This window comes from Cinclus cinclus, chromosome 6 (genome assembly GCF_963662255.1).
Source record: "Cinclus cinclus chromosome 6, bCinCin1.1, whole genome shotgun sequence".
Classification (NCBI taxonomy): domain Eukaryota; kingdom Metazoa; phylum Chordata; class Aves; order Passeriformes; family Cinclidae; genus Cinclus; species Cinclus cinclus.
In genome coordinates, this window is record NC_085051.1 from 8,441,894 (window position 1) to 8,453,933 (window position 12,040).

Genomic DNA, 12,040 nt, shown 5'->3' on the forward strand with positions numbered 1-12,040 from the left:
TCCAAAGCTTGTCCCTTTATCAAGCCTCATCTATAATTTGACAACAAACAGGCTTCTGGGATGATACTATTTCCTTCTAAAGAGGCTGAATATTACCAGATCAATTTTCACCAAGTTCTGACAGTAGTACCTTGTTATTAAAATCAGAGTATTCATAAGGCATTAAAACAAATTTCTTCAGTGAAGCTTCACTTCTTAAATTGTCAAACCATCATATATTGAATGAAAAACATAACATCAACTCCATTTTTATAAATAATGGAGTTTGACTGAAAACTGCTATGTTGAGCTGTTAAAAATTATGTCCATATAAATTCAGCATAATAGAAAGAGGAGTTGCAAGTAAGGGAGTCAATGTAATGTAATGTAAATAAATGTAAATAGAGATTAGCAGTTATATAGTCCAGTATTAGCAACTGAATAGTACAACTTAACCCTTTTCAAGTTTATTTGAACCAATCTAAAAGTGAGATAGTAGCCTTGAAATCATGCAAATATTTCATTTTATATTAATAGGATTTTTTAAAAAAAATAGAAATATTTGTTGCATACAATTGGAAAACTAATAAAAATACATCTGTATTTGGAAGGCTTTCCTCATCCAGATCCAATTACTCCATGCATGTTTCTCCCTTCCCCAAATGGAAGTTATATTGAACCTAATTCTTTTCCATAAAGCAATGACGGCACATAAAAATCCCCATACTCACAAATTACAAACCCAATCCTGTGCCATCAGTCTTAACTTTGTGGTCTACTTTTACCCTAATTACGGAAAGGAAATTATTAGGTACATAAAGAAGTTTGTGATGAGTTACTCAGCATAAGGACATGCATTACCCTCAGAGTTTCATGGGGTTTTGTTCCTCCTTCTCTTCCCTTTTTTCTTTCGGAGTTTTTGGTTTTTTGGGGCAGGGAGATGGAGAGGGATTTGAGGTTTTTTTTTGGTGAGGGGTTTGTTTGCTAGTTTTTTTTAATTCATCTCTGCATTTACTTTGGGAAACACAGGAATTTTCTTCAGGAAACATTCCTGACTATTTTTAACAATCTCTATTTCACCTTTTTTTTTAATCTAGCATTTATTTCATGTGCTTTCATCTCTTTTTCCTGTGTTCTCACCATTGTAAATGGAAGGAATAAAGAGCCCTGGGAGCCTGCACACATCTCTATCCCCACTTGTCCTACCTCTATTTTTGACCTGGCTCCACTGTTTCGCTGTTAGAAATCCCATGTGGCATTTGACACAGTCTTAGAGAGCTCTTGAGGCTCATGTGGAAAAAAATGATTTAAAGAAAAGACATTAACTTTTGAGGAATACCAGAACTCTCTGGAAGGCTCTTCAAACAGCTTTCCTTCTGTAGCATCCTTTACTGGGCAGCCTGAAATCTCAGATCTGCATTGACACATCCCTTATCTCAGCAACCATTGGTCTCCTAATAGTCTAATTCTGGTGTGGCCATCCAAACCTTCCTGTTTTGTTACACTGAGACCTAGATATATAGACAGATACAGATATAGATACAGATAGATATAGATATATATATAGATACATAGATATATATATAGATATATAGACATCCTGATTAAAATGCACAGATTACATACTTCCAGTGGGCACAGCCTCTTAAAAAAGGGCACAATTAGAGCAAATTTAGGGATGCTGATTTTAGTGGAACCTGAGGAAAGTTAGCAGAGGGTGCCTCAGATAATGCTGATCAAACTGCAGTAAAAATAAACCCCACCATAAACATGGTGGTTTCCTATATCTGATTTAAGTCTCAGAGTTTTTCGTCTCCAGTATTTCAGCTCGGAGTTGCTCAGGAAGGGAAATGTGACACTGACACAGCACAGCTGAGGAGTCTCAGCCACACTCAGGGTCCAGCTGCAGCAGGCAGAGTGATTTAAGAAACAATATATGCCTGTTCAAAGAAGGGGTGATCAACTCCAGAACAACTAAAACAAAAGGATCCTGCTCCATCAGATCACAAGACCAGGACACATTTTTCCAAATCTCATTTACAATACTGCAGGTCTTTAACAAGGCAAACTGTTCTTCCTGGTTCTAATCCAATTCCAACAGGAGTTAGTTAATATAAAAGCTGTAATCTGCACCGTGAGAAGGTCAGACAGATCACATAAACCTCTTCCAGTTATGTGACCTATGACCTATAAACCTGAATCAGAGGCGACTGAGTATATTTCAGGTCACAGATAAACTCAAAAGTACTATTTTCTTTTTATATTCCCTCAGCCAAATTCAAGTCCTTAACTAATTCCAGTAGCTGCCCTAGCCTCCCAAAGACGTCCTGGTGTAGGATCAGACACCAGGCAGAATCAGAAAGCAGATTCCAGAGGGACAGGTCATCTGCTGACCATTTCCAGTGACTCCAAGGGGAGCTACAGGAGTCAGAAAGATCCAGCTACCACTGAACAACTCTGGGAGCTCCACTCACAGGGAGTAACTGAAAATCATGATTGGAAGCTCCAGTTTGCCTGAAATATTAGCTCAGATTTGCAGGGTTTGGGGTACTTGCACTGCTGTCTGCTCCCAACTTGACCCTTGGCCTGTATAGTGAGCTCAGTGGCATTATCCTTTTATGGAATCCACCAGAATTTTGAGGACACTACAGCCCACAAAATTAGGTTTTGTAAAGCAAGAAATTAACCTTATTTATTTGATAACCTGTGTGATATACAAGAGAACATTTCATTTTTGTCCCAGTCAGACCCACTGACCCTGGCATCCTCAAATCACTTTCTCTACTTGTGTTTTATGGCTTTATTTCTCTTTTTAATTCCTTGACTTGCACTAGTTCTGTACATGGCCTCTGATTTTACTTCCCTGTACAGTCCCCCAGTGGGGTCTAGACAGTGAAAACTATTTTTAAAAAAAATCAAAGGTAAAAAAGCCATTACTAGTGAAAGGATCATGTCTTAAAGCAGCCAAAACTCTCGAAGGGCTTGGGAAAGGTTTCTGACCCGACTCTGATGAAACAGCTCCAATGACAGGAATGTCACCAAAAACAGCACAGCTGCAACTGCTGGAAACAATGGTACCAGCCTGGAAGGTGCAGAGAAGGTGAGAGACATTTCTGCTGATGAGGAGCCAGTGGAAGCCAGATTTGGGGGAGGCAGGAGCTTCAGGCCCTGGAAACACTTCTAGCCATTTGGATCTGGGCATCAAGATTGGGGCAAGGCTCAAACACGGAGCAATTCCCCCCCTTCCTTTTCCCTGTGACCCTCCCAGGCATCTCCAGGGGACATGCCAGCATGACCTGCAGCCAACTACTCAGCCCAGAGTTCTGCCTGGGACCAAAACTAGCTCAAGGGCACTGGAAGCAGCCTGGGATCCCTCCAGTGAGTTATTTCTGGCTCAAGCACCAGGCTCTTCTGGTTCAGTCTGCAAAATAAACGCTGTAAGGAGTAGCTGTGGCAGTTGTTGCCTACCTGGCAGGTGGCAAGGACACGCTGCAGGCTGGTTTCCAAAAGCAGGCCAGAGCATTCTGCAATCAGCTGTACTTACAGCAGCACTTACACTTGGCACCTGCTCTCTCCTCACCTTCCTGCTCAGAATTTCAAGTAAGCCTCAGAATTGGCCACACACCACGGAATTTACACGCCTCAGCCTGCAGTCCTTGTTATATGCACAGAATACACCCAAGTTCAAAGGCCAAGAGCAACCAGCTTCTGAAAATGAAGTTTAAACTTTGAAATAAAGCAAAGTACTGTATGATTTTGCACCGATGCACACACTGAAATAACTAACTTGTGATCAAAGGGAAAAGGAAAACCATGATAAGTTTTCAAGCTCTGCCCTACATTTCAGTACGTAATTACACTTACACACAATTCCCAGTTTTCCAATTTGTTTGCTGACACATAGCAAGACTAAGCACAGGAAATTCTATTTCTTGCAATCATTCGGAGGAAAACATAGACATAATAGCAACAGATTTATTTCATATCAACGAGTATTTGTTTGCTTGCAACCCAGCCTAAACATCATTAATGCAAAGAGGTCTTTTTCTACGGACACAGAAAATAATTATTAGTTTGGCACAGATATTTGAAAGAAATTGCCAAAGGAACACAGGATTATGATATCCTACCACACAATATGCAATTAAAATGTGGGAAATTCACGTCTTGGTGGTTTTTCCATCCAGATTACAGACATCATCCTTCCTCCACGTTAAATGCTCACTAACATTTGAAACAGGTAATGTTACTCACAGATGACAACTGCACAGGGCTACAATAGATGTTTCTGTCCCTTTTGCTTCTACTAAATAGCAAGTGATAAAAATAGAACAAGTCACTGCACACTGCTGACAGCTTTGTAGATTTTCCTTTTGCTTTGCTGCCTTTTTCTCTTTCTGCTGTTATCTGTCTCAGTCTGATTTCTCCTAACTTGAGGAGTATTCTCCAGGCATTTGATTGATGAAAATCAAAATTACTGAACTGTTCCCCAAACCCAAATAAATAAGTAAACAAACAGAATATTTCTTGGGCTGGGCAGCGTTTAATAGCAGCACTTGCAGCTGAAAAATCAAGATTGCTGACCTCAATCACTCTGATCTAATTAAAGAAAATGAGTTAGAAAAGCAGTTCTACCACAAACCAGCTAATATCCTCATGCTCTGAAATACCTGTTCTGCTTATTCTACAATAAGATACACATTCCTTATGTTTACAGTCACAATGCCAGTTTAAAAAACCCCACATTTTTACTCATACCTGAAAAATGTTTTAAGTTCAAAGCAATTTCTCTATGTGGAATATGTCTAGAGACTCTATTAGCAGATTTTCAAAATTATCAAAATAAAAACACCCATGTGAAAGCACAGACAAACCATCACACACACACATCTCTCTGCATAATTATGGAGGAATACAGGAACTCTGACTTGAAGCCTAGCAACAGTATCCAAGTATTAGTTAGTCTGCTAATCAACTACCAAAAACTCGCACACCAGCTCAGTGTGCTTCATTTTCCTAAAGCAAACAAAAAGCCAGACAAAAGAATCCTATCACTCCGAGCTCCAGAGCTGCTGAAGGACAAGATGCACAATAGAAAACAAACCTTGTTCACTTGAAGAAGAACAACCCATGTCATTTAGTCCGTCTGAAAATTCATCCCATCACAAAGAACCAAGGCAAAAGAGAGATTTAAAAATAGGTTATCCAAGCCAAAGGATTAGCAGCTTGCAACATACTTAATATCTGCATATCTGTATCTAATGAAAGCTTCAAAATTCTTACATATATGATTAGGTTTTGTACCTCCATCCTATAGAAGCCATAGTAAATTCTGTACAGCAAATACTTCCTAAATCTGCTGTGCTCATTTACTCACAGACAGCTGCAGGCTGGATGAAAACAATCAGGGATTAACTTTTCTATTCATCACATCTTTTAATCCATTACTTTCTCTTAGTTTGCAATAAATAAATGCATAAAGTTAAATAAATTATAAATGTGCTATGGCTAGTTAAAAAAAAAGACGTTTAAAAGGGACACTATTACTATTATAATTATTATTATTTTTTTTAATGGTGTGCAAACAGGGATATGTGTAAATTCTTCCTCAAAGCAGAAAAGGAGATGCAACAATAGTCAATGAGCTGGGACACACGTCTTGGTCCCAAAGACTTCCAAAATAACCAACAATTAAAATAAGATATTCTGGGACTGTTATTATTCCTCAAAAAAAACTAATTTGGGGTCATGATGAATTGAAATAATCTGGGAAGCCACACTAAGCATTTCATACTGCTTGTAAAACAAGTTTCTAAGTACCTCATGGTAGTAGGGTTTCTTGCTCTATGAAAAGTACTAGTGTAATTTGTTTCAAATAGGATTACTTTTTAAATGATACAGCAATTTCCTTCTACCTTTCAAACATCTGCCAAGAAAACAAAAGGGATTCCCTCATAAAAGACATAAATACAATGAAATCTGGATCTTGTTTTTAATCCTTTATGGGTATCTTTTTTTTTTTTTTCCCTGTCCTTGGATTCCTTTATCTTTTCTGTTTGATTCAGTCTCACAGAACTGCCTCATCCCAGTCTGCAGTAAGAACTTTCCTGGTGGAATCAGCCAGGTGGGTTTTATTGGACTAAAGCCACAGGAATCCCCTGCAAGGCTTTTTCTTTATAGGTTTGTTCACATTACTCCATGGGACATTATTCTCATCTTTTTTGGCTCTGAAATAAGTATTTTTTTTCTTTTTCCAGAGCAGCTAGAAGTCTTATAACTACTGCGAAGAAGCTTATTGTATATGTGCCTAATTTTCACATCTCTCTGATATAAGTGCTTTACAATTAAATTAAAAGAAGAAGGAAGAACAATCTCAGTGGGATTTATCTGTAGGACGAAGATTTAGTGGCTTTGCTGTAAATCAGAATTTTCTACTTCTAAAGTAGAGTCCAAAATAATTACAAAGTGCAAAGAGATTAGGATTATTAAATGAACTTAAAATAATAGCAAGGTTTAATGAATTTGTCTGGTATCAAAATTCAGAATCTAACCAAAAACACACTTGCTGAGAGATGAGTGATTAAAAGTTTCTCAGGAGACTTGACAGTATGAATTATCCTCATATTCCCGAGGACACTTCCCAAGCTCTTCACTATTCCTTCCCCCTCTGCTGACTCTAAGGAGATGCATTACTCAACTGATGAAAGCTGGAACACATCCAAACTATAGGAACACAGTGGATAACCAGACAAGCACAAGAAGCAAAAGCCAACTTGCTGAAGCTGAAATGCTGACATCACTCTGCACATTCATCATCACAGCAGCTCTCAGGTTTTCTGCTCAGGATTCAGTTCTTTGATTTACTCTTCTTTTTTTTTTTTTTTCCCCCAATGGGAAATCCTCCAAAAATGGACATTTCAACAACTTAATTTTTCATAAGTAATAAAACTTGAAGGACAAATGTCCAGCTCAGTTAAATTAGGTGGGAGGAAATAACATAACGTGATGTTTACTCTTTAAGGCAAATCAATTGAAATAGTCATGCTCCATCCACCATCTTGCAAAAATTGCAAGTGAATAATGGAAGTACCAGTATTTCTATTTTTCAGTGGCAAAAATGAAGGCATCAGAAAAATTTGGAGAATCTTCCCATGAAAAGTATTTTCTAAGCATTTTTCTAGAAATCACCAAATCCTATAAGCCAGGGAAAAAAAAGCATTATATGTAAATATAAACAACAATAAGATGTTCAACCTAGTAAGAATAACATGTTCATTTTTAATTCATGTTTTATAGATTATCAATAAATACAGAAGGATGAAGAATTCTAATATGGAAAGGAACTATCCTATTATCCAAGAGAAAAAAAAAAATCCCCTTCCAGAGTGCCTCTGAACTTTTATGTAGAAGTTATGACTTTGGTGCATTTTGCCCTCAGTTTTCTCAGTGCACAGTGCAACAGCTGAAAGTGCTACCAGAACTCACATTACCACAGAACTTCCAACCACACCCCATTATCCCATATTCCAGGAAGGGAAAGGGAAAGTAGTCCTTAATCCCCATCCTTAGTTTTATATTTCATGTGAGCCGGCCTAATTTCCCATATAAATGGAATATTCAAGTCAGAGATTTGCCTTACCGAGTTAAAGCACAGAGCCTCCTGCTGCAAAAGAAATGCCTTTTTTTGTTCAACTTCAGGGTGTTTCTGTGGAACTTTAATGAACTTGAATTAAAGCATTTTAACCCATTTTATTAAACTGTATTAGGAATCACTTGTATCAAACTGGCTTTTATTTTAGTGGCAAATGTCTCTATGTAAAAAAATATCTTGAAAGAGCCTCCAGTTTTTTGGGGGTTTTTTTGTCAGGGGCCCATAAGGCCTGTCACTACCCTTAATCCCACCAAATTCAGTGAGAAGGAATGCTTTCATGAATATGGGGAGTTGGCTTCTGCCATATATTAATTTAAATATAGAGAAGCATCTTTCTCCATTTTCATCTTTTGATCAATTTTTCTATTTGAGAGCTGCTTTAGGTGAGGTCAAAATAATCTGCAAGCACCAGTCTGTCTCTTCCAGGTAAGTGGATGTGTATTTAGTCTACTACAAACTGACTGATTTATACTTAGAAAGCACTTACCACTTATTACATTTTCCTTTTAAGAGTATATTTTTGAAAACATTTCAGCTTTTTCACTGTCTGCATTTTTTTAAAAAGACTTACTTTTCAAACCTCCCTGAAATGTCACCAGCCCTGTGGTTGTATCTCACATAGAATCAGTTTTAACATCTTTGCAAAATCCTGGCGCAAACAAGCAAAACTTATTTTCAGAGTCTGCAAATATTTTGCTTACCAATATCAGCTTCCCTGTGATTCTTGATGTATTCAGCAAGCTCAAAGTTTCCTGCTATTATAGCCACCTAAAGGATTGTAAAACAGGAACAATTAATACATTGTCATCACTTGCTAAGGAGACATATTACATCACTGACAAACATCAAGCAAACATATTTTCATTTCACAAAGTGGAGTAATTCTATTACTTTCCTTCTCCAATACATATCTGAAACACCAGCAAGAAATGAGATCTTTATCTGTTTGTAAGAGCACTGCCAGTGCCCCAGCTACCCATTTCCCAGGAATTCTGTGATGGCAGTCTCGGGAGGCTGCTGAAGAGCTGCTGCTCCTCACGTGGTGGCAGTCCAAGGCAGCAGTGAACATTAGGCACAGCATCCCCAAAGCCCTGTACAGGTGTACAGGTGTATGGGGAATGCTGCAGGAGAGACACACTGAAGATATGATCTCCCTTTAATTGCTCCTGCCTCGCTCCTTACCTGAGCAATAAAAACAGGAGCTGAAATGCAAAGTACATGAGATAACCAGGACCAAGAGCTACCAGTATTCAGGTACTACTAACGCACCAAAAAAAAAAAAATACTGAGAGAGACTAGTTAAGCTTATGCATATGTATGGAGTTTAAAATGTCTAAATGCACTGAGTTCTAACATAACAATTTTCTTTTTCATTTATTTCCTGGTTGTTGAACACAGATCTAAATTCTCATTTAAATAGACTTAAAAAGAAAAACATCCCCAATGGGTGAGAGGGAAGCAATTCAGTTTTGCTATTGCTGACCTCTCCCTTCTTCTCTTCTTTTTGCCCTGAATATCAAGGAATTGCCTTTCCTGGCCCCATTTTGCAGCTCTGACAGATCCAGTTCTCTAATGGCACTGTGGCTTTCCTGATGTATAAGTAAGGCATAAGCTGGGTTTACTTTTCTCATAGAAACTTCTGCATCTATAGGGTACAGATTAAAAAGATATTTTAAAAATCTTGCTTTAGAATTCTCTTGGTTATAGAACAATATCCAAGAGTCAGACATGAGAAATTATTAAAAACCCAATGCAAATTTCTGAGCTGAAGACCAAGAAAAATTATCTGCTGGTTTATGCCTCTCCACATATGAAGAATTATACAAAGGAAGACTTAAATGCTGAAATGGTCTTGGGGAGTGTATGAAGTACAGTAAATGTCAGCAATATCTTTGAATGTAACACACGTAAGATGTTATTTCTGCACTCAGCCTAGGAACTTGAATGGACAATTTTATTTACCAGTAACCAAAACAAACTAATACGGAAATCCCTGAAACCAAAGACTTTACACCCAAGCTGTGACTGCCCTATCCCTGGCAGTGACCAAGGCCAGGCTGGATGGGGCTTGGAGCAATCTGGGATAGTGGAAGGCATTCCTGCCCATGGCAAGGAGTGGATCTGGGTGACTTTAAGGTCCCTCCCAACCCAAACATTCTGGGATTCTGTGATCAGGGAGGCTGGACACAAGTGCAGGTTGCACTGTGTGCACTGTGCACACAGTGCACTGACAACCTCAACACCATCTGAAACCATCCATCTGAAAATTACTTTAAACACTGGTAAGCCAACATTTATTCCAGAAGCCCCTCCAGAGAGAAACAGCTTCTCAGCATGGATAACACATCTGAATCTGGCCCTCAGCCTCCTCTGTGCAGCCCTGAAGTGCAGCTCATGATTCTCCCTGGCAAAGAGAACTAGGAAAGCAACAGCAGAACTGTACTAATCCTCTCTCTTTAACTTCCAATTCTGCAGCCTGGCTGCCTCCAGGTTCATAACAGCAACATTTGTGTGCAGCTCTGAGGTTTTCTCTGCATTGTAAGCAAGTGTTAATACTTCTCTCTGATATTACCCCTAATTAGCAGTAAAATTCCAACACGGGGGGGAATTCAGCAGTGACAGGCAGCTTGCTAGACTGCAGCCATACTACCCAAATGAAAGAATTTTTGATTCTGAGCAGATTTTACACCTCAAGTATAAACATGTTCTTCAAGTGATAAACACATTTTATTACTTGGGGGGAAAAAAAAATGATACTTCCAGATAACTAAGAGACAGCTTGACAGGGAATTGTTCCCGTATTTGCTTCTGAACCAAGCAGTAGAGCCAGCAAGCTCAAGGAACCATTTTTCTCCATTTAATGCACTTCAATGTGCTAAAAACAGTATGTAAAATCCTTACAGCAAAATGAAGGAAAGATATGTTAAGATCTAAGGAAAGCAAGGAAAAGTTAAAAAGTACAAATATTTCTTGGCATAACATCAATGCACTTCACTTGAATTTGATGGGTAAAATGTGTGGGAGAAAGTGAAGTCAGAGCAAAATCAGAAAGACACAAAATTATACTCATTCAATTTGTACAGTTGCAAACCACAAAGCACAGCAACCTCAGCCCTTTTCCCATCCAAATGTGTCCTAAATCAAAATTATACTGAGTTCACATGAAAATATAAATGTGACTACATTAGGACAAGTGAATGGTCTTCACAATATCCAGAGCTGCAACCAAATGAAGGTGGTGGAAATTCTCTCCTTGATCAAGTACCTAAATCAGAGACTAACTGAAGTTCTATATTTGTACTAAATTTCTTTGTACTTTAATAAAAAATAGCAATGTAATGTTTGGCAGAAAATACTAGAGTTTGATTCTCTCCATGCTTTGTTAATTTACATGATTTTAAATAGCCACAGTTTGCTTTTCAGGATGTTCTGTAGACAAGTGCTAGATTTAAAATTAAGAGGTTATGGCAGGAAAGAAGGTTTTGTTTGAGGTTTCTTTTGATCCTCTCGCAGTGAAAAAGTAGCACAGCCAGCAAAACTGCAGTGAAAGTTTGCTTCCAATTCCAGTAGGAACTGGATTCCAGTCATCAAAATGCATCACGTGCATGTTTACAGACATGAAATATCATCATGAAAGGCTGGAGGTAGCACTACAACTAGGGGCTATCTACTGACTCTGTTACGCCGAAGCTTCAAAAACTGCAGCCTTCCTAAAACTGCATATGCAGCAGTCTTGCCATAATTCAGGTTCTTTCATTCCTGCAGCAAATGTTCTTTCATGTCATCCTTTTAACATTTATCTCACATCAGAAGTCTGCATGTCCTCAGTCACATTATTCTGCAAACCCGATAAAACCTGGTTCTGCATCTTGTACAAAATAAAAACACCACTCACACACAACTTTCACTCAAACGTGCTTTGTGTTTTTCCCTGTTTTTAAAGGGTGTCTTTACTTTGCATCCAGAATCAGAAAAGCTCACCTGCAGGGTCCCAGCATGGTGTCAATCAAAGCCCAGCAGAAAAGCCTGACTCAGTAATTCAGTGCTTTTAAACCCAAACCAGAATCTTTGTCTGCTGCAGACATTTGGTTGGGAGTCCTGCCACATTCTACTGTACAGAGAGTAGAAATTATCTTGTTGGGTTTATTTTAATCAGCAGTAGAGGCAATTTTATATGAATGACAGTAACCAAAGTGAATCACTTACCAGCTCCCTCCCAAGCTTAATTGACCCCACTAAGGCTGTTAACATAACCTAATTATTACCAAATTACCTTTGATAACACACATGTCTGGCCTGGGTAAGTCTGCCACAGGGAAGCTAGCAGAGAGTAAAGCTAAGCAGGAATATGGATCTTGGTAGGAGGCAACTCATATAAAACCAAAAGACAGGATAAAACCATGCAGCTGG

General features: G+C 38.5%; 1 protein-coding gene across 1 annotated transcript in view; it reads right to left on the reverse strand.

Moving 5' to 3' along the window:
* The window catches only part of SHANK2 (SH3 and multiple ankyrin repeat domains 2), a 241,380-nt gene that overhangs the window by 201,829 nt on the left and 27,511 nt on the right, over positions 1–12,040 (reverse strand). The window contains exon 9 of the mRNA XM_062494312.1: positions 8,332–8,398. Coding sequence (XP_062350296.1) covers positions 8,332–8,398 — 67 coding nt within the window. The remainder of the gene's footprint in view (positions 1–8,331; positions 8,399–12,040) is intronic.